The sequence below is a fragment of the Tursiops truncatus genome, chromosome 14 (assembly GCF_011762595.2).
Source record: "Tursiops truncatus isolate mTurTru1 chromosome 14, mTurTru1.mat.Y, whole genome shotgun sequence".
In the NCBI taxonomy this organism is placed as follows: Eukaryota; Metazoa; Chordata; class Mammalia; order Artiodactyla; family Delphinidae; genus Tursiops; species Tursiops truncatus.
In genome coordinates, this window is record NC_047047.1 from 29,970,329 (window position 1) to 29,991,592 (window position 21,264).

The 21,264-nt window shown below is 40.1% G+C and overlaps 1 protein-coding gene and 1 pseudogene across 5 annotated transcripts in view; one reads left to right on the plus strand and one right to left on the minus strand.

Moving 5' to 3' along the window:
* The window catches only part of C14H2orf42 (chromosome 14 C2orf42 homolog), a 42,518-nt gene continuing 21,254 nt past the window's right edge, over positions 1-21,264 (plus strand). The window contains exons 1-5 of one of the 5 annotated variants that reach the window (XM_073791278.1): positions 35-51; positions 12,679-12,974; positions 17,702-17,979; positions 18,778-19,612; positions 20,327-20,437. In XM_073791278.1, coding sequence (XP_073647379.1) covers positions 18,790-19,612; positions 20,327-20,437 — 934 coding nt within the window. In that variant the 5' untranslated portion in view covers positions 35-51; positions 12,679-12,974; positions 17,702-17,979; positions 18,778-18,789. Of the gene's footprint in view, positions 52-9,238; positions 9,889-12,340; positions 12,975-17,701; positions 17,980-18,777; positions 19,613-20,326; positions 20,438-21,264 lie in introns of those variants that run through there. The other 4 variants (XM_019943208.3, XM_019943209.3, XM_073791279.1 and 1 more) reach the window with 4 other exon arrangements.
* Positions 14,815-15,153, minus strand: LOC117307849 (small ubiquitin-related modifier 1-like; annotated as a pseudogene).

Consider the following 21,264-nt stretch of genomic DNA (forward strand, 5'->3'; position numbering starts at 1 on the left):
GAACAGTTTGGCCGCGTTTGTAAAAGGCCGTGGCAGGCGAAGAGAGAGGAGGTGAGGGCGGTCATCAGCTGGGGGCCTGGGACGGCGGGGTGGGGGGCGCAGGGCAGGTAAGGGGGCTGTGTTGACAGAAGGCGGGGGCGGCAATGGGACAAGGGCGTAGAGCTGGGAATCCCGGCGGATAGCGTTTCCCAAGAGCAGGGTGCCAGGCAGGTGATGCTTCTGCTTGGGCCTACTTAGGACCGGAAGTGAGCGGTCGCGCGGGGAGGATGCCGGGAAGCAGGTCCCCGGGTGGGTGCGTCCGGGGGCTGGCCGCATCCCGGAAGCCAGGTGGGAGGTGCGGGTCCCGCAGGCCGGATGACAGGGGTCTTGTCTGCGTGGCCCCGGAGGCCTTTCTCCACTCTTCCGAGGCAGTGCGGGGCAATGGAAGCACCCTGGACCTGGAGTTGAGAGTCCTGGCTTCTAGTCCTGCCCCTTCCTCTCACTTGTGGTTTGACGGAATCCAGCAGATTCCAAACTCACGTTAGATTATCTAGAGGCCGGCTGAGAGACATTAATCAAATCACTACTTTCTCTGAGCCAGTTTCTTCATCTCTAAGATAAAATAATACCTACTTCACAGGATCGTGGTGAGCATACATGAGTAAATGCATGGGAAAAGCTTACTTGTACTCAGTAAACGTTAGCAAGTTTATGTTTTATTTATGGTGATCGTTCTCTTCACTTACTGTGCTTCACAAGCCTTAAACAGCATTCACCAAACTGTATATAGCTCTACAGCCGAATAGTACGGGGCTGAAAACCCAGCACTACAGGGAGTGTTCGTGGGGTAGCTCTTCCAGCACCAGTCCGTTTACACCATCTGAGGAGGCTGTTGAGTAAACTTGCCAGGGAGAGGAGACGCTTTCCTAGGCAGGATTCAAAAATACAGGTTCTTTATGAAACTGCACTCCTTCTTGGGTGGGACCCAACCAAAACTCAGACCAGGACTCCAACCCCCCTGCACCTCACATTGGGAATTGAACCCACAATCCCTGACTTAGGAGGGGACTCGAACCCACTGTCTTTTAGTTGAAACTGCTCACCTGGTGTCAGGACTTACTGAAGCTCAGAGAATTCAGCGTGAGGCAAAGTGGCAGGTGAAGAGTGAGTTTATTAGCATAGGAGGCTTGTGAGAGATACGAGCTGGACAGCAGGGGAGCACAGCCCTGAGAACAAAGAGGGCTATATTTTTATAATCAAAGAAAAAGTGGGGAGAGGAGACCACCACCTTCTTCCTCAGTCTTGGGCAGACGTCAAGGCTTACATCATCGGTTCCTCCTTTGACCCTATCTGGTCTAACCCGGACTGCCTTGGCGCTATTTAAATCATATGTATATTAGCAAAAGGGTGGTAAATTATACTAAGATATGGTAATCCATCTCAAGTTTTTGTATAATGTCCCCTCTCACCTAGTTTCTTTCCCCTTTCATCTATATTCCTGTCTTGGCTACATGCAGAAATGCTACTCTTCAAGGATCATTAACTCCCTGACTTCATGTAACAAGATTCAGACCCCATATCTATTGTCTTGTGTTGTAACTACCAGGATTTGTGGCTTGAGTGTGTCTGGTGTTTGGATGCACCTGGTCTTCCTTCAAGATAGTGTGGACTGTTGCTAGGTTACTGGATTCTTTTCTTGAGTGGTCATTAGCTTACATCAGTCTCCCAAACTCCCTTAAAATTCCCTTTCTCTCTTTAATCCCCTAGTGGGATTTCTAAACTAACTAATCCTACTCTATCCCTGTCACTTACAAGTTGTGTTACTTGTTTATGTATGCTTTCAATATAGAATCTGTAATAAGTGATACTAGTACAAGTTTAAAATTCAAATCGTATGGAACAGTGAAATGTGTATCTCCTTCCCACTTTCTGTTTCTCAAGTCCCCAGTCCCTTCCTCTGAGGCAACATATTCTGTATGTGTGTATCTCCCCTGTCTTTTTTCTTTTTTAAACCAAGAGTATCACATTGTACACGAAGTATTATACCTTTTTTTACTCCACAGTATATCTTGATATTTGTTCCTTATCAATACATATAAATCTGATTCGTTTTAGGGGCTCTATAGTAGCATATTGTATGGTTACACCATGATTTATTTAGTTAGCTCTTAGGCTGCTTCTGTTCTTGTGCAGTTATGGACAGCCTTGCATGGAGTACCCCTGTACATATTTTGTGTTCATGTGAGACTAGAACTCATGAAATCTTAAAAGTGGAATTGCTAAGTCAAAGTGTGTTTTAAGTTTTTTATTTACATCCCTTTAAAGACGATATTGCAGTTTACACGCCCACAATAGTGTACAGTGCCTATTTCTCCACATCCTCATGTGATAACATTTACCTTTTGTGTCACTTTGCTGAAGTCTTGTTTTCATTTGCCTCTTGCTTATTGTAAGGTTGAATTTGGGACGTTTAAAATCGTTTTTCGGGAATTCCCTGGGAGTCCAGTGGTTAGGACTCCGTTCTTCCATTGCTGGGGGCCTGGGTTTGATCCCTGGTTGGGGAAATATCTCACAAGCCACATCGCCAAAAAAATCATTTTTTTTTTTTCATAAGCTGTCTTTTTATGCACTTTGCTCATTTTTTCTAGTGGGTTTGCTTTTTTCTTATTGTAAAAATTCTTATTTTAGGAAATTAACCCTTTGTTATTTGTGTTCCAAATATTTTCCCTTTATTTTTAATGACAGATTTATTGAAACATAAATCACATAACATAAAATTCACCCTTTTAAAATGTTACAATTCAGCGATTTTTAGTATATTCACAGAGTAGTGCAACCTTTCATTACCCCAGAAAGAAACATCACACTCAATGGCAGTCACTCCCAGTCCCGCCTTTCAACCCTAGCAACCACTCCTCTTTCTGTCTCTGTGCATTTGCTTATCCTAGATGTTTCATTTAAACGGAAGGTAAGGCTTTTTATGTCTGGCTTCTTTCACTTAGCCTAATATATCAAGGCTCATTCATCCATGCTGTAGCATGTATCAGAACTTCATTCCCTTTTACGGCCAAATAATATTTCATTGTATGGATATATCATATTTTGTTTACCCATTCATCAGTTGTTGGACATTTGGATTGATTCTACTTTCTGACTTTTATGAATACTACTACAGTGAACACCAGTACAAATTTTTGTATGTTTTCAATTCCATTGGGCATATATAGATATAAATATAGATATAGATAGATATAGATAAAGATTCTCTTGGGAGTCATATGGTAACTCTGACATTTTGAAGAACGATCAGTTTTCCAAAGTGGCTGCACCATTTTGTAATACCATCAACAATGTATGAAGGTTCCAGTTTTTCTATACCCTTGTTATTGTCTATCTTTTCTTAGTCATCTTAGTGGCTGTGAAGTGGCATCTCACTGACATTTTGATTTGCATTTCCTTAGTGACGTGATATTGAATATCTTTTCGTGTGTTTATTGGCTATCTGTATATCTTCTTTGGAGACGTATCCATTCAGATCATTGGCCCATTTTTATTTTTTTGAATTTTATTTTATTTTTTTATACAGCAGGTTCTTGTTAGTTATCCATTTTATACATATTACTGTATACATGTAAATCCCAGTCGCCCAATTCATCACACCACCACCACCACCCCCGCCACTTTCCCCCCTTGGTGTCCATACGTTTGTTCTCTGCATCTGTGTCTCTATTTCTGTCCTGCAAACCGGTTCATCTGTACCATTTTTGTAGGTTCCACATATATGCATTAATATACGATATTTGCTTTTCTCTTTCTGACTTACTTCACTCTGTATGACAGTCTCTAGATCCATCCGCGTCTCTACAAATGACCCAATTTCATTCCTTTCTATGGGTGAGTAATATTCCATTGTATATATGTACCACATCTTCTTTATCCATTCATCTGTCGTTGGGCATTTAGGTTGCTTCCATGACCTGGCTATTGTAAATAGTGCTGCAATGAACACTGGAGTGCATGTGTCTTTTTGAATTATGGTTTTCTCTGGGTATATGCCCAGTAGTGAGACTGCTGGGTCATATGGTAATTCTATTTTTAGTTTTTTAAGGAACCTCCATACTGTTCTCCATAGTGGCTGTATCAATTTACATTCCCACCAACAGTGCAAGAGGGTTCCCTTTTCTCCACACCCTCTCCAACATTTGTTGTTTGTAGATTTTCTGATGATGGCCATTCTAACTGGTGTGAGGTGATACCTCATTGCAGTTTTGATTTACATTTCTCTAATAATTAGTGATGTTGAGCAGCTTTTCATGTGCTTCTTGGCCATCTGTATGTCTTCTTTGGAGAAATGTCTATTTAGGTCTTCTGCCCATTTTTTGATTGGGTTGTTTGTTTTTTTAATATTGAGCTGCATGAGCTGTTTATATATTTTGGAGATTAATCCTTTGTTGATTCACTTGCAAATATTTTCTCCCATTCTGAGGGTTGTCTTTTCATCTTGTTTGTAGTCTCCTTTGCTTTGCAAAAGCTTTTAATTTTCATTAGGCCCCATTTGTTTATTTTTGTTTTTATTTCCATTACTCTAGGAGGTGGATGAAAAAAGATCTTGCTGTGATTTATGTCAAAGAGTGTTCTTCCTGTGTTTTCCTCTTTTTTTTTTCTATAGTGTCCAGTTTTACATTTAGGTCTCTAATCTATTTTGAGTTTACTTTTGTGTATGGTGTTAGGGAGTGTTCTAATTTCATTCTTTAACATGTAGCTGTCCAGTTTTCCCAGCACCACTTATTGAAGAGGCTGTCTTTTCTCCATTGTATATCCTTGCCTCTTTTGTTATAGATTAGTTGACCGTAGGTGCGTGGTTTTATCTCTGGGCTTTTTATCCTGTTCCATTGATCGATATTTCTTTTTTTTGTGCCAGTACCATGTTGTCTTGTTTTAAAAAATTTATTCATTTGTTTATTTATTTTTGACTGTGTTGGATCTTCATTGCTGCGCACCAGCTTTCTCTAGTAGTGGCGAGCGGGGGCTACTCTTTCTCATTGCGGTGGCTTCTCGTTGTGGAGCACGGGCTCTAGAGCACAGGCTCAGTAGTTGTGGCTCACGGGCTTAGTTGCTCCGAGGCATCTGGGATCTTCCCGGACCAGGGCTCAAACCCGTGTCGCCTGCATTGGCAGGGGGATTCTTAACCACTGTGCCACCAGGGAAGTCCATATTGTCTTGATTAGTGTAGCTTTGTAGTATAGTCTAATGTCAGGAAGTCTGATTCCTCCAGCTCCATTTTTTTCCCTCAAGACTGCTTTGACTATTCGGGGTCTTTTGTGTCTCCATATAAATTTTAAGGTTTTTTTAAGACACAGACCTACTAGAGAATGGACTTGAGGATATGGGGGGGAGGAACGGTAAGCTGGGACAAAGTGAGAGAATAGCATGGACATATATATATTACCAAACCTAAAATAAATAGCTAGTGGGAAGCAACCGCATAGCACAGGCAGATCAGCTCAGTGCTTTGTGATGACCTAGAGGGGTGGGATAGGGAGGGTGGGAGGGAGGGAGACGCAAGATGGAAGAGATATGGGGACATATATATATGTATAGCTGATTCACTTTGTTATAAAGCAGAAACTAACACACCACTGTAAAGCAATTATACTCCAATAAAGATGTTTAAAAAAAAGATATTTTGTTCTAGTTCTGTAAATAAAACACCATTGGTAATTTGATAGGGATTGCATTGAATCTGTTGATTGATTTGGGTAGTATAGTCATTTTCACAATATTGATTCTTCCAATCCAAGAACATGGTATATCTCTCCACCTGTTTGTATCATCTTTAATTTCTTTCATCAGTGTCTTATACTTTTCTGCATACAGGTCTTTTGTCTCCCTAGGTAGGTTTATTCCTAGGTATTTTATTCTTTTTGTTGCAATGGTAAATGGGAGTGTTTCCTTAATTTCTCTTTCAGATTTTTCATCATTAGTGTATAGGAATGCAAGAGATTTCTGTGCATTAATTTTGTATCCTGCAACTTTACCAGATTCATTGATTAGCTCTAGTAGTTTTCTGATGGCATCTTTAGGATTCTCTATGTATAGTATCATGTCATCTGCAAACAGTGACAGTTTTACTTCTTCTTTTCCAATTTCTATTCCTTTTATTTCTTTTTCTTCTCTGATTGCTGTGGCTAGGACTTCCAAAACTGTGTTGAATAACAGTGGTAAGAGTGGACATCCTTGTCTTTTTCCTCATCTTAGAGGAAATGGTTTCAGTTTTTCACCATTGAGAATGATGTTTTCTGTGGTTTGTCATATCTGGCCTTTATAATGTTGAGGTAGGTTCCCTCTATGCCCACTTTCTGGAGAGATTTTATCATAAATGGGTGTTGAATTTTGTCAAAAGCTTTTTCTGCATCTATTGAGATCATCATATGGTTTTTATTCTTCAATTTGTTAATATGGTGTATCACATTGATTGATTTGTGTATATTGAAGAATCCTTGAATCCCTGGGGTAAATCCCACTTGATCATGGTGTATGATCTTTTTAATGTGCTGTTGGATTCTCTTTGCTAGTATTTTGTTGAGGATTTTTACATCTATGTTCATCAGTGATATTGGTCTGTAATTTTCTTTTTTTGTAGTATCTTTGTCTGGTTTTGGTATCAGGGTGATGGTGGCCTCATAGAATGAGTCTGGGAGTGTGCCTTCCTCTGCAGTTTTTTGGAAGAGTTTGAGAAGGATGGGTGTTAGCTCTTCTCTAAATGTTTGTTAAAATTCACCTGCGAAGGCATCTTGTCCTGGACTTTTGTTTGTTGGAATATTTTTAATCACAGTTTTAATTTCATTACTTGTGATTGGTCTGTTCATATTTTCTATTTCTTCCTGGTTCAGTCTTGGAAGATTTTGCCTTTCTAAGAATTTGTCCATTTCTTCCAGGTTGTCCATTTTATTGGCATAGAGTTGCTTGTAGTAGTCTCTTAGGATGCTTTGTATTTCTGCAGTGTCTGTTGTAACTTTTCTTTTTTTCATTTCTAATTTTATTGATTTGAGCCCTCTCCCTCTTTTTCTTGATGAGTCTGGTTAATGGTTTATTAATTTTGTTTATCTTCTCAAAAAACCAACTTTTAGTTTTATTGATCCTTGCTATTGTTTTCTTTGTTTCTGTTTCATTTATTTCTGCTCTGATCATTATGATTTCTTTCCTTCCACTAACTTTGGGTTTTGTTTGTTCTTCTTTCTCTAGTTCCTTTAGCTGTAAGGTTAGATTGTTTATTTGAGATTTTTCTTGTTTCTTGAGGTAGGCTTGTATTGCTATAAACTTCACTCTTAGAACTGCTTTTGCTGCATCCCATAGGTTTTGGATCTTTGTGTTTTCGTTGTAATTTGTCTCTAGGTATTTTTTTATTTCCTCTTTGTTTTCTTCAGTGATCTCTTGGTTATTTAGAATGTACTGTTTAGACTACATGTATTTATGTTTTTTATGTTTTTCTCCCTGTAATTGATTTCTAATCTCATAGCGTTATGGTGAGAAAAGATGCTTGATATGATTTCAATTTTCTTAAATTTACTGAGGCTTGATTTGTGGCCCAAGATGTGATCTATCCTGGAGAATGTTCCGTGCACGCTTGAGAAGAAATTGTAATCTGCTGTTTTTGGATGGAATGTCCTATAGATATCAAATAAATCTATCTGGTCTATTGTGTCATTTAAAGATTGTGTTTCCTTATTAATTTTCTGTTTGGATGATCTGTCCATTGGTGTAAGTGAGCCGTTAAAGTTACCCACTATTATTATGTTACTGTCGATTTCCTCTTTTATAGCTGTTAGCTGTTGCCTTATGTATTGAGGTGCTCCTATGTTGGGTGCATATATATTTATAATTGTTATATCTTCTTCTTGGATTGATCCCTTGATCATTCATTATGTAGTGTCCTTCCTTGTCTTTTGTAACATTCTTTTTTGTTTTTTAAAGAAGATGTTGGGGGTAGGAGTTTATTAATTAATTAATTAATTTTTGCTGTGGGGTCTTCGTTTCTGTGCGAGGGCTTTCTCTAGTTGTGGCAAGCGGGGGTCACTCTTCATCGTGGTGCACAGGCCTCTCACTATTGCGGCCTCTCTTGTTGCGGAGCACAGGCTCCAGATGCACAGGCTGAGTAGTTGTGGCTCACGGGCCTAGTTGCTCCACGGCATGTGGGATCCTCCCAGACCAGGGCTCGAACCCATGTCCCCTGCATTAGCAGGCAGACTCTCAACCACTGTGCCACCAGGGAAGCCCATCTTGTAACATTCTTTATTTTAAAGTCTATTTTATCTGATATGAGTATTGCTACTCCAGCTTTTTTTTGATTTCCATTTGCATGGAATATCTTTTTCCATCTCCTCACTTTCAGTCTATATGTGTCCCTAGGTCTGAGGTGGGTCTCTTGTAGACAGCATATATATGGGTCTTGATTTTGTATCCATTCAGCGAGCCTGTGTCTTTTGGTTGGAGCATTTAATCCATTCACATTTAAGGTAATTATCGATATGTATGTTCCTATTACCATTTTCTTAATTGTTATGGGTTTGTTTTTGTAGGTCCTTTTCTTCTCTTGTGTTTCCCACTTAGAGAAGTTCCTTTAGCATTTGTTGTAGAGCTAGTTTGGTGGTGCTGAATTCTCTTAGCTTTTCCGTCAAATCTGAATGAGATCTTTGCCAGGTAGAGTAATCTTGGTTGTAGGTTCTTCCCTTTCATCACTTTAAATGTATCATGCCACTCCCTTCTGGCTTGTAGAGTTTCTGCTGAGAGATAAGCTGTTAACATATGGGAGTTCCCTTGTATGTTATTTGTTGTTTTTCCCTTGTTGCTTTCAATCATTTTTCTTTGTCTTTAATTTTTGTCAATTTGATTACTCTGTGTCTCGGTGTGTTTCTCCTTGGATTTATCCTGCCTGGTACTCTCTGCACTTCCTGGACTTGGGTGGCTATTTCCTTTCCCATGTTAGGGAAGTTTTCGACTATAATCTCTTCAAATATTTTCTCGGGTCCTTTCTCTCTCTCTTCTCCTTCTGGGACCCCTATAATGCGAATGTTGTTGTGTTTAATGTTGTCCCAGAGATCTCTTAGGCTGTCTTCATTTCTTCTCGTTCTTTTTTCTTTATTCTGTTCCATGGCAGTGAATTCCACCATTCTGTCTTCCAGGTCACTTATCTGTTCTTCTGCCTCAGTTATTCTGCTATTGATTCCTTCTAGTGTATTTTTCATTTCAGTTATTGTATTTTTCATCTCTGTTCTTTAATTCTTCTGGTATCTGTTCTTTAATTCTTCTAGGTCTTTGTTAAACATTTCTTGCATCTTCTCGATCTTTGCGTCCGTTCTTTTTCCGAGGTCCTGGATCATCTTCACTATCATTCTGAATTCTTTTTCTGGAAGATTGCCTATCTCCACTTCAATTAGTTGTTTTTCTGGGGTTTTATCTTGTTCCTTTATCTGGTACATAGCCCTCTGCCTTTTCATCTTGTCTATCTTTCTGTGAATGTGGGTTTTGTTCCACAGGCGGCAGGATTGTAGCTCTTCTTGCTTCTACTGTCTGCCCTATGTTGGATGGAGCTAAGAGGCTTGTGCAAGTTTCCTGATGGGAGGGACTGGTGGTGGTAGATCTGGGTGTTGCTCTGGTGGACAGAGCTCAGTAAAACTTTAATCTGCTTGTCTGCTAATAGGTGGGTCTGGGTTCCCTCCCAGTTGGTTGGTTTGGCCTGAGGTGACCCAACACTGGAGCCTACCCGGGCTCTTTGGTGGGGCTAATGGCGGACTCTGGGAGGGCTCATGCCAAGGAGTACTTCCCAGAACTTCTGCTGCCAGTGTCCTTGTCCTCACGGTGAGCCACAGCCACCTCCCGCCTCAGCAGGAGACCCTCCAACACTAGCAGGTAGGTCTGGTTCAGTCTCTTATGGGGTCACTGTTCCTTCCCCTGGGTCCTGAAGCTCACACTACTTTGTGTGTGCCCTCCAAGAGTGGAGTTTCTGTTTCCTGCAGTCCTGTCAAAGTCCTGCAATTGAATCCCATTAGCCTTCAAAGTCTGATCCTCTAGGAATTCTTCCTCCCATTGCCAGACCCCCTGGTTGGGACCCCTGACGTGGGGCTGAGAACCTTCACTCCAGTTGGTGGACTTCTGTGGTATAAGTGTTCTCTAGTTTGTAAGTCACCTCCCCAGCAGTTACAGGATTTGATTTTATTGTGATTGCGCCCCTCCTACCGTCTCACTGTGGCTTCTCCTTTGTCTTTGGATGTGGGGTATCTTTTATGGTGAGTTCCAGCGTCTTCCTTTCGATGATTGTTCAGCAGTTAGTTGTGAATCTGGTGCTCTCGTGAGGGGGAGTCTCATTGGCCCATTTTTAAATTGGGTTGTTTGTCTTTTTATTGTTAACTTATAAGTCCCTTATCATATATATGACTTGCAAATATTTTCTCCCATTCTGTAGGTTATCTTTTCAGTTTCTTTTCTTTTTTTTTAATTTTATTTATTTTTTGGTTGCATTAGGTCTTCATTACTGTGTGCGGGCTTTCTCTAGTTGTGGCGAGCGGGGGCTACTCTTTGTTGCAATGCACAGGATTCTCATTGCGGAGGCTTCTCTTGTTTCGGAGCATAGGCTCTAGGCACGCAGGCTCCAGTAGGTGCAGCACGCGGGCTCAGTAGTTGTGGCATGTGGGCCCTAGAGTGTGCGGGCTTCAGTAGTTGTGGTGCTTGTGCTCAGTAGTTGCGGCTTACGGGATTAGTTGCTCCACGGCATGTGGGATCTTCCCAGACCAGGGATCAAACCCATGTCCCCTGCATTGGCAGGCAGATTCTTAACCACGGTGCCACCAGGGAAGTCCCTATCTTTTCACTTTCTTGATGTGTACTTTGAAACACAAATGTTTTTAATTTTGACGAAGACCAATTTTTCTATTTTTTTTCTTTTGCGACTTATGCTTTTGGTGTTATATCTAAGAAACCATTGCCTAATCCAAGGTCTCGAGGTTTATTTGTTTATTTATTTATTTAAAAAAATTTTTTTTTAATTTGTTTATACATTTTGGCTGCGCTGGGTGTCAGGTGCGGCATGCGGGATCCTTTAGTTGCGGCACTGTTTTTAGTTGTGGCATATGAACTCCCAGTTGTGGCATGCGTGCAGGATCTAGTTCCCCAACCAGGGATTGAACTCGGGCCCCCCACATGGGGAGCGTGGAGTCCTCCCCACTGGATTACCAAGGAAGTCCCAGTCACGAAGATTTATGCCTGTGTTTCTCCCTAAGAGTTTTAGCTCTTACATTGATGTCTATGATCCACTTTGTTAATTTTTATATACAGTGTGAGGCAGGGGTCCAACTTCATTTTTTTGCAGGTGGCTATTCAGTTGTTCCAGCACCATTTGTTGACAGGACTGTTATTTTCCCATTAAATGATCTTGGTGTCCTTGTTGAACATCAATTGACCATAAATGTGAGGGTTCACTTTTGAACTCTCAGTTCTCTTTCACTGATTTGTATATCTGTATGTCTAAGTCACATTGTCTTTTTTTCCTCCAGCTTTTTTGAGATGTAATTGACATATAACATTGTGTAAAGTTTAAAGTGTGATATGCTTATATTGCAAAATGATTACCACCATAGCATTAACTAACGCTTCCATCACATCACATAATTACCATTTCTTGTTTGTGGTAAGAACATGTAAGATCTACTCTTAGCAACTTTCAAGTATAAATGCAGTATTGCTAACTATAATAACTATGCTGTATATTAGATCCCCAGAACTTATTCATCTTATAACTAGAAGAGTTTGTACCCTTTCACTAACATCTCCCCATTTCTCCAATCCCCTAGTCCCCTGGCAACTACCATTCTATTCTGCTTCTATGAGTTTGGCTTTTTTAGGTCCTACATATAAGTGATGTAATACAGTATTTGTCCTTCTCTGTCCACATTGTCTTAATTTGCTTTGTAGTAAATTTTGAAATCAGGAAGTGTAACTCCTTCTACTTTGTTCTTTCTCAAGATTGTTCTGGCTCTTCCAGGTCCCTTGCATTTCCCTATGAATTTTAGAATCATCTTGTCAATTTCTGCAAAAAACGGTATCTGGGCTTTTGACAGGGATACATTACATTGTATCTGTAGATCAATTTGAGGAATAGTGCCTCTTAACAATATCAAGTCTTCTGGTTCATGAACATGAAAAGATGTTTTTCCATTTTTTAGGTCTTTAATTTCTTTCAATTATGGTTTGTAGTTTTCATCATACAAGTGTTGCACTGCTTTTGTTGCTTAGTTTCTTTTCATCTTCGGACTTAGTTTAAGGTACCTTTTTCCATGCAGAAAAATTTCATTTTTATGTAATCAAATATAATGAGTCATAATTTTTAAATGGGCCAAATATTTGAATAGTTATTTCCCCAAAGAGATAGACATATGGCTAAGTAAGCACGTGAAATTTTGCCAACATCATTATTCATTAGGGAAATGCAATAAAAACCAAGTGAGATACCACTTCACACCCACTATAGGCAAATGGCTATAACCAAGGAGACAGTAACACGTGTTGGCCAGGAAATGGAGAAAGGAACCCTCATGTGTTGCTGGTGTAAATGTATAATGGCACAATCACTTTGGAAAACAGTTTGGCGGTTTCTTAAAATCTTGTACGTAAACTTACCCTACCACCCAGTAATTCTAATTCTAGGTATCTACCCAAGAGAAATGAAGACATTTGTCTACACAAAGACTTGCATGTTAATGTTCTCAACAGTGTTCGTGATAGCCCTGAAGTGGAAACAATCCAAGTATCTATAAGGTGGTAAATGGATAAACAAAATGATACAACCATACAGTGGAATACTGTTCAGCAATATAAAGGAATGCAGTACTGATATATGCTACAATGTGGTCGCACCTTGAAAACATCATGTTGAATGAAAGAAGGCAGACATAAAAGGCCACATATCGTATGATTCCATGTATATGAAGTGTCCAGAAAAGGTAAATCTATAGCAACAGAAAGTAGATTAGTGATTGCCTAAGGGTGGGCATGGTGATTGACTCCAGAAGGCAAGAGGGATCTTTCTGGGGTGATGGAAGTGTTCTAAAACTTAATTGTAGGGATGGATACCTAACTCTATAAATTTTATAAATATTATTGAATTATACACTTAAAATGGGTGAATTTTATTGTATGTAAAATATACCTCAAAAAAGAAGTTTAAAATAAAACCACTGAAATAAATAGGAAAAAATTAATCATTTCTGGATTTAATATTTTCTGGATTCTGGGTTTTGTGTCATTTAGGCCATCCTCAATCTGATATCCTTAAAAAATATTTTAAGAAAAAAATTCTCTCCTTTTTTTTGTTCTACTGCTTTAGCAGTTCCATCTTTTGTAGTTGAATGTTTTATCTGCCTGGACTGTATTTGAGTATAGAAAGTGAGATAGGATGAAGAAGATATATTTAATGATGATAATATTTTTAGAAGTAGAACTTTTTTCTCCCAATAAAATCTTATTCTGTACCCAATAAATTAAGAAAACTAAAAACAATGTTCAGAATCTTTTCTACTGAAATATTTGCATCTATGTACTGAGGTCAATGTTTAGGATGTTCATTGCAGCATTGTCTAGAACTAAAAACCCACTGGTAGAGCTGGTTCAACTATGGTCTATTCACACTACAGATTACTGTTCAGCAGCTAAAGATGGTGTTAAAGCCATTTGTGCTGACATGGGAAGAAATCTATGGAAAAATGTTAAGAAGGCAAACTTCAGAACAATGAGTATAATATAATTCAATTTTTATAAAAACAAAAACCCACATCCATACATATATGTATTTATTTATTTATAAAGAAAATAATCTGATGGATATATGGCAGCCTGTATTACTGCCAAATAACTGTATTTACTCTTGAAAAGTGAGGATTTTGGGGGGCATGTAGGGATAGTGGTAGTGATAATAGTGGGGCATAAAAGGGTCTTTAGCTTTCTAGTTTGCTTTTGCACCGTTATTTTGTAAGATGACTTGTCTTTTAACATTTTTTTCAATTTGCATTTTTGAAAAGATCATAGATTTACATGATTTTTTTGTTGTTGTTTTTTTTACAAATACTTTATTTATTTTAATGAAGCTGGTACAATGTCCATTTAAAACCCATATCCCAGGCCAAAAAGTATAAATAAAGTCAAAAAGAGCAGCACTCTGCTGTATACACTTCTGCATGAATAACTTTAACTCCTAATGAAAATTAGAACTTTTCTGGGATCTTCTGACAAGATTTTTCTTTCATCTTAAAATGCTTTCTCTTCAGTGAAGCCATCTTTGGAGTTAGTCATTATTTTCACCACCTTGACTCCAACCTGCTATTCCTCTTCTTTTGGTCCAGACCCTCAGATTTTAAAAGTAGCTTCAAGTTAAGGAAAGGTCATTTTTCCACAGTTCAGTTCTCTGAAAAACTTCCATCTCCCACGGAAAATCACAGTCCAGGAGTGAAGCGATCACATGCTAGAACTTCAGGGCCAATTGGAAAGTCATTATGAGCACTCGCATTAGTCAATCTTATTTATCACAAGCCTGTAAATGCACAGTCCTGGAAAAGGCGGGCTCTCTGTGCACACATGTAATTTTTAAAAAGGAGAGGGCGTTATGAACTGGGCTGAGGTTTGATCACCAAAAATCAGCACAATGAAAACAAACAATAATGAATAATGGGCACTAGAATTCAAATTATCAGATGTTCTAAAGAGATGGGGTGCCAGTTTTCAATTCTGTTTTGAACACCACATTACAAACGAACTATTTTTAAAAATAAAAAGGATTAAGGGAAAAGAAAAAAATAAAAATATCTAAATCGTTGAACGACCCCCTGCTTGTTCCTGATAAACTTCAATCACATCTTCTTCCTCCATTCCCAGTTCTTTTGGAGTGTTATTATCAGCAATTCAAAGAGAAACCTGAGTGAATTCATGGGAACTCCCTGTCTTTGACAGTATGATTCTTTGAGTTTCTTGAGATGTGTTGTCATTTTCACTTTGAAGTGAATCTCACAGCTATCCTGTCTGATGACTTTGAGTTTAATATATTCTCCTTCCTTCTTATCCCCCAAGTCCTCAGTTGAAGGTTTTGCCTCCTGGTCAGACATGGTGACTGTGGTTTCCCCTGGGGTCTCCGCATAGCAGCGGCCTCGGGTAGGCAGAACCTTGCTCTGGGGTCTACAAATCCGTCTCCCTTCCCCACAGCACAACACAGCGGCTCTACATGATTTATTTACAAAATAAACTATAACTGGCAAATAATTCCTCCCTTAATGAGCAAAGTTGTTCTGTTTTTACACTTTAATGATGATATGACATCATCATCATCAGTGTAATTTTAAAATTGAATTATATGGACTTCCCTCGTGGTCCAGTGGTAAAGAATCTGCCTTACAATGCAGGGGACGTGGCTTCAATCCCTGGTCGGTGAACTAAGATCCCACATGCCACAGGGCAACTAAGCCCACGCGCCACAACTACTGAACTCGTGTGCCTCAACTAGAGAGCCTGCTGTGCCGCAAACTACAGAGCCCGTGCACTCTGGAGCCCGCGCCACAACTTGAAAAGAGAAAACGCCATAACGAGAGAGAAGCCCATGCGCCGCAACGAAAGATCCCACATGCCACAACGAAGATCCCATGTGCCACGACAAAGACCCGACTCGGCCAAAATAAAATAAATATTAAAAATAAAAAGGGTTTTAAAAAATTGATTTATATATAAAACAATCTGAAGCTCAGAAGTTAAAAGACTTGGTCACAGAGATAATTGACTTTGGAACAGCATTTTCTTCTAAGAACTCATGTTTGGCTGAGTGACAGTACCTATCAAAGAAGTTTATTGACCTAAGAAGGAAATGCTGTGTAAACAGGCTAATGTCTCTAGGTCAGTGGTTTTTAACAGGTGATTTTGCCCCCAGGAGGACATTTAGCAATATTTGGAGACATTTTTGTTTTTTTACAACTTGGGGAAAGTGTGTTGACTGCTACTGGCATCTGGTGGTGGAGACCCGGGATGCTACTAAACATCCTGTGATGCATAGGATAGCCCCCTGCAACAAAGAGTTACCCAGCCCTACATGTCTGTAGTGCCACGGTGCAGAACCCTGCTGTAAATCATATTTCACAAAGCTTTATTCACTCAGCAGATATTACAGTTGGGGGATTAGTTCATAGCCAATGAGAAGGTGGGCCTTCTTAGGCTTTTTTTATTTGTACTTTCCAGTTTGTTAATCAGTGGACTATAGAAGACGTGAAGGGAGAGTCTTTTATCAAGACCATTCTTGGGACTTCCCTGGTGGCGCAGTGGTTAAGAATCTGCCTGCCAATGCAGGGGACAAGGGTTTTGTTGTGGTTTTTTTTGCGGTACGCGGCCTCAGTGTTTTGGCCTCTCCCGTTGCGGAGCACAGGCTCCGGACGCGCAGGCTCAGCGGCCATGGCTCACGGGCCCAGCCGCTCCGCGGCACGTGGGATCCTCACGGACCGGGGCACGAACCCATGTCCCCAGCAAGAGAAGCCACCACAATGAGAAACCTGCACGCCGCAACGGAGAGTAGCGCCCGCTCACCGCAACCAGAGAAAGCCCGTGCGCAGCAACGAAGACCCAACGCAGCCATAGGTAAATGAATGAATGAATGAATGGAATCCGCCTGCCAATGCAAGTTCGAGCCCGGGTCCGGGAAGATCCCACGTGCCGCGGAGCAACTAAGCCCGTGCACCACCGCTGCTGAGCCCGCGTGCTGCAACTACTGAAGTCCACACGCCTAGAGCCCATGCTCCGCAACGAGAGAAGCCACCGCCATGCGAAGCCCGCGCATCACAACGATGAGTAGCCCCCACTCTCCGCAACTAGAGAAAGCTCGCGTGCAGCAACGAAGACCCAACGCAGCGGAAAAAAAAAAAAAAAAAAGACCATTCTTTGGGGTCAGGGAGGAAAAGCAAAGCTTTTCCCTACTTCAAAATCACAAGCAGATTTACCTTTCTAAAAAGCATTAAAACTATTAAACTTTAGTTAATAATATGCATGTCGATCTGATACCTGTAACTTACTTTGAAAGGCATTAAAATATGAAAGGGATTGATAGATGGAGAAAGGGTTGGATAGGTATGTAATAAAGCAAATATAGTAAAATGTTAATTGTAGAATCTAGTGGGTGGGTATATGAAGGTTGTATAATTCAATTTTTTTATATGTTTGAAAATTTTCGTAATATTGGGGGAAATCAAAAACAGATTCGCACTCTTTTTAGCAGACACTGGGTTAGTAGGAACCACATTGCTGATTTTGCTGGGTGGCCTCAGGCAAGTTACTTAACTTTTTGATTTTCATCTGAAGAGCAATTGTTTGGCTCAAATAAGATACTAATATGGCGAGATTCAAATGAAATAATGAATGTGAAATCACTTTGAAAAGCATAAAGTACTCTAAAAATGCAGTGCATTACTATTAGGAAGGATGAGTGTTCAACCAATTATATACCATGGCTCTAGGTGTTCTTGACAACTCCCTGTGTAATGACATTAACACTGTTTTACCTTCTTGCGATTCAAAGTATAAAGCAACTATAACAATTTCTATCAAATATTTCTCAAGTATTCTTGAAAGACTTAGATTCCTTTTCTGGGAGGAAAGAATCATCCTGTCTTTGTATAACTTTAATATTTTTTTCCTGTTTTACTTATAGACTGCCAAGGTCTCCACTTAGGGCAGTGAGAATCTTTGACTGTGGAACATTGGACATGAGCTTTGCCATTGGCTGGTTGAGAAGGAGAAGGCAGAATGTCTGCACTGTTACAACACAGAGCTCAAACTTCAGAAGACTTTGAGTTAAGCAGTGTCATTTACCATGCACATGATTATGTCTTCGTCTGTCCTATATGATCATCACAAACTAATGAAACACCTTTTAGGTCTTATGAATTCAGCTCACACTTTTTCTGGATGCTCGGGCAACTGATAGAGGTAGGATTGGGCCGGGTTTTGTGGGGAATGGTGGAAGGGAAAGAACTCATCTTTCCCATTCTCCAGTCTTTGCTCAAGTCAAACATCTGTGCATGTAAAGATTAGGTTAACTAGGGAATTCCCTGGTGGTCCAGTGGTTAGGACTCTGCGCTTTCACCGCTGAGGATCCCCGCAAGACACGTGGCGTGGCCAAAAAAAAAAAAAAAAGATGTAGGTTAACTAATCTAGGTTGTTGTATAGAACAGGACTGAATCTAGAAAAATGCTTCAGTTATTACATTAGGACTTAAAAAATAGAGAGAGAGGGCTTCCCTGGTGGTCCAGTGGTTAAGACTCCGTGCTTCCACTGCAGGGTCAGCGCAAATTCGATCCCTGGTCAGGAAAGTTCCACATGCCATGAGATGTGGCCCCCCCCAAAAAAATTATATATATATATATATATATATATATATGTAGAGAGAGAGAGAGAGAGAGAGAGCGATGTGAAATGTGAAAGGCAAAGTTTCCTCCACTTTTTTTTTTTAAACAACTTTATTGGAGTATAATTGCTTTACAATGGTGTGTTAGTTTCTGCTTTTATAACAGAGTGTATCAGCTATACATATACATATATCCCCGTATCTCCTCCCATTTTTATTTTGCTTGAGGGTTTAAGTGGATGTTCTCTTTGAGGGTACAATTTGAGAATAGTGGATAGCTTCTTACATTTTACTTTGTATACTAAATATCATAAGTGATTTTAACTTCATGTGTGTGTGTGCATGTATACTCATGCTGATGGGCTTATTGCCTTTTCTAGGACCTGTGAAAAATGGAACCAAACTCTCTAAGGACAAAGGTCCCAGCTTTCTTATCTGACTTGGGGAAGGCCACATTGAGGGGAATCAGGAAGTGTCCCCGCTGTGGCACATACAATGGAACCCGGGGACTGAGCTGTAAGAACAAGACATGTGGAACCATATTCCGGTATGGTGCACGGAAGCAGCCTAGTGTTGAAGCTGTCAAAATCATAACAGGCTCTGATCTGCAAGTCTACTCGGTGCGGCAAAGAGACCGGGGCCCTGATTACCGATGCTTTGTGGAGCTAGGTGTTTCAGAGACGACCATCCAGACAGTGGATGGGACGCTGATCACTCAGCTGAGCTCTGGACGGTGTTACGTCCCCGCATGCTTGAAAGCTGCCACCCAGGGTGTTGTGGAAAACCAGTGCCAGCACATCAAGCTGGCCGTGAACTGCCAGGCAGAGGCCACCCCTCTGACACTAAAGAGCTCGGTCCTGAATGCAGTGCAGGCCTCCCCAGAAACCAAGCAAACCATCTGGCAGTTGGCCACGGAACCCACAGGTCCCCTTGTACAGAGGATTACTAAAAACATTTTGGTGGTGAAATGCAAGGCAAGCCAGAAGCATAGTTTGGGGTATTTGCATACATCGTTTGTGCAGAAAATCAGTGCCAAAAGCTTGCCTGAGCGCCGTTTCTTCTGCTCCTGCCAGACTCTGAAATCACAGAAGTCGAATGCCTCCAAGGATGAGGCGGTCCAGAGATGCATTCATTTCTTTGCTTGCATCTGTGCCTTTGCCAGTGACGAGACATTGGCTCAGGAATTCTCAGACTTCCTAAATTTTGATTCCAGCGGTAGGTGGTGTCGTTGACACAGTTACTCTGTTTTTCTAAAATGGCAATGAAAGTGTCCCACTGGTGGCATTTGGAGATTGTCCTAGCAACCTTCAGAAGCAGTTGCTAGATAAATCAAATGAAAAGCATTCCTTCTTTTAATCCCAGTGAGCATACTTGCATAAAGTTTGGTTGGTTGGTTAGTTGAAATTAATGATCAAGAGACTACTTGTGCATTTTCATTGAAACAATGAATCTAGCAAAGTTAGCTTTGCTTTGATTTTTTTACTCCACAGATGCCCCATGTTAGTAAAAACAAAGAAAAAACAAACAAAATCCCTTTTATTTTGTCTTGCTTGCTTGTTTCTTATCTTTGAAGATGGGGAAAACTAGTACCTTGCTCAAAAGATCTTTAAATGTTTCTACATCATCTTATGTTTTTAACATTTTTATCTTGTAGATGCTTTTCGTTTTCATTTCTGAACGATCTTTAGTTGGCAGCAGCTCCCAACTTTTTAGTTTTACATTTCTCTGTAGAGCCTTTTATCGTATTAATGGTCTATGAACAAAAACATATGTTTGGGAGAGTTCTTTAAAGGAACTGATTTTAAAGCAGACAGTCACTCTATAATTTGTTTTGGGGATTTGGATTTTTAGAAATTAATTTTCTCTAGATAGGGACCCATACTTACTCTTGGGTAGTATTAATAATTCAGATATTTTCTTATATTTTAGGTCTAAAGGAGGTTATTGTGCCCCAGCTAGGTTGCCACTCAGAACCAACAGTATCAGCTTGTGAGTCTTCTGCCTCTAAGCCAAAGAAGAGGAAGAAGGAGGAAGTATCTGGTGAGAAGCTGTTTGGTTTGTTTGTTTGGTGGTGTTACCTTTAGAGGTGGTTTTGCTGTGTTTTATGTGTTTCACTGAATCTCAGCAAGTATAAGAAATAATGTTGTTGTTTCCTGAAAAAAGTTTTACTCTCCCTTGATGATTCTTTCTCAAGTGAAGCTAAGAGTCGGTTCTACTGGCCAAGTATAAGATCTGACCAAACTCCACTTTTAGTTTGCTCATCCCTTAATCAATCAGACTAGTCTTACACCTTACTCTGCCTTAGGACAGTGTTATGAAATTTTCATCAATAGATATATTTTTTTAAATTTGTGACAATGGTTAATTATATTTTCCACGATAGTTTAGCAATATAGTTTGTTATCTGCATCTTCAGCAGGTCGCTCCATATACGTATCTTTTTTCTTTTTAAATTCAAATATATCAGTGTCAGTTAAAGACTCATATAAATCAGTATGAAAATGCTGACGTGTCCTAGTCGGTAAGTGTTAAAAGACCTAGGCTCTAGGGACTTCTCTGGTGGTCCAGTGGCTAAGCCTCCACGCTCTCAATGCAGGGGCCCTGAGTTCGATCCCTGGTCAGGGAACTAGATCCCACATGCCTCAACTAAGAATTAGCATGCCACAGCTAAAGATCCCACACGTGGCAACGAAGATCCCACATGCCACAACTAAGACCCAGCGCAACCAAATAAATAAATCTTTTAAAAAATAATTTTAAAAAACGACCTAGGCTGTAAACAAAAGGAAAATATTACCAGTCCGCACCTGAGGACCAAACTCCAAATATACTAGTGAAGAGAGAAATGCAAGCATTTTATAAATGCA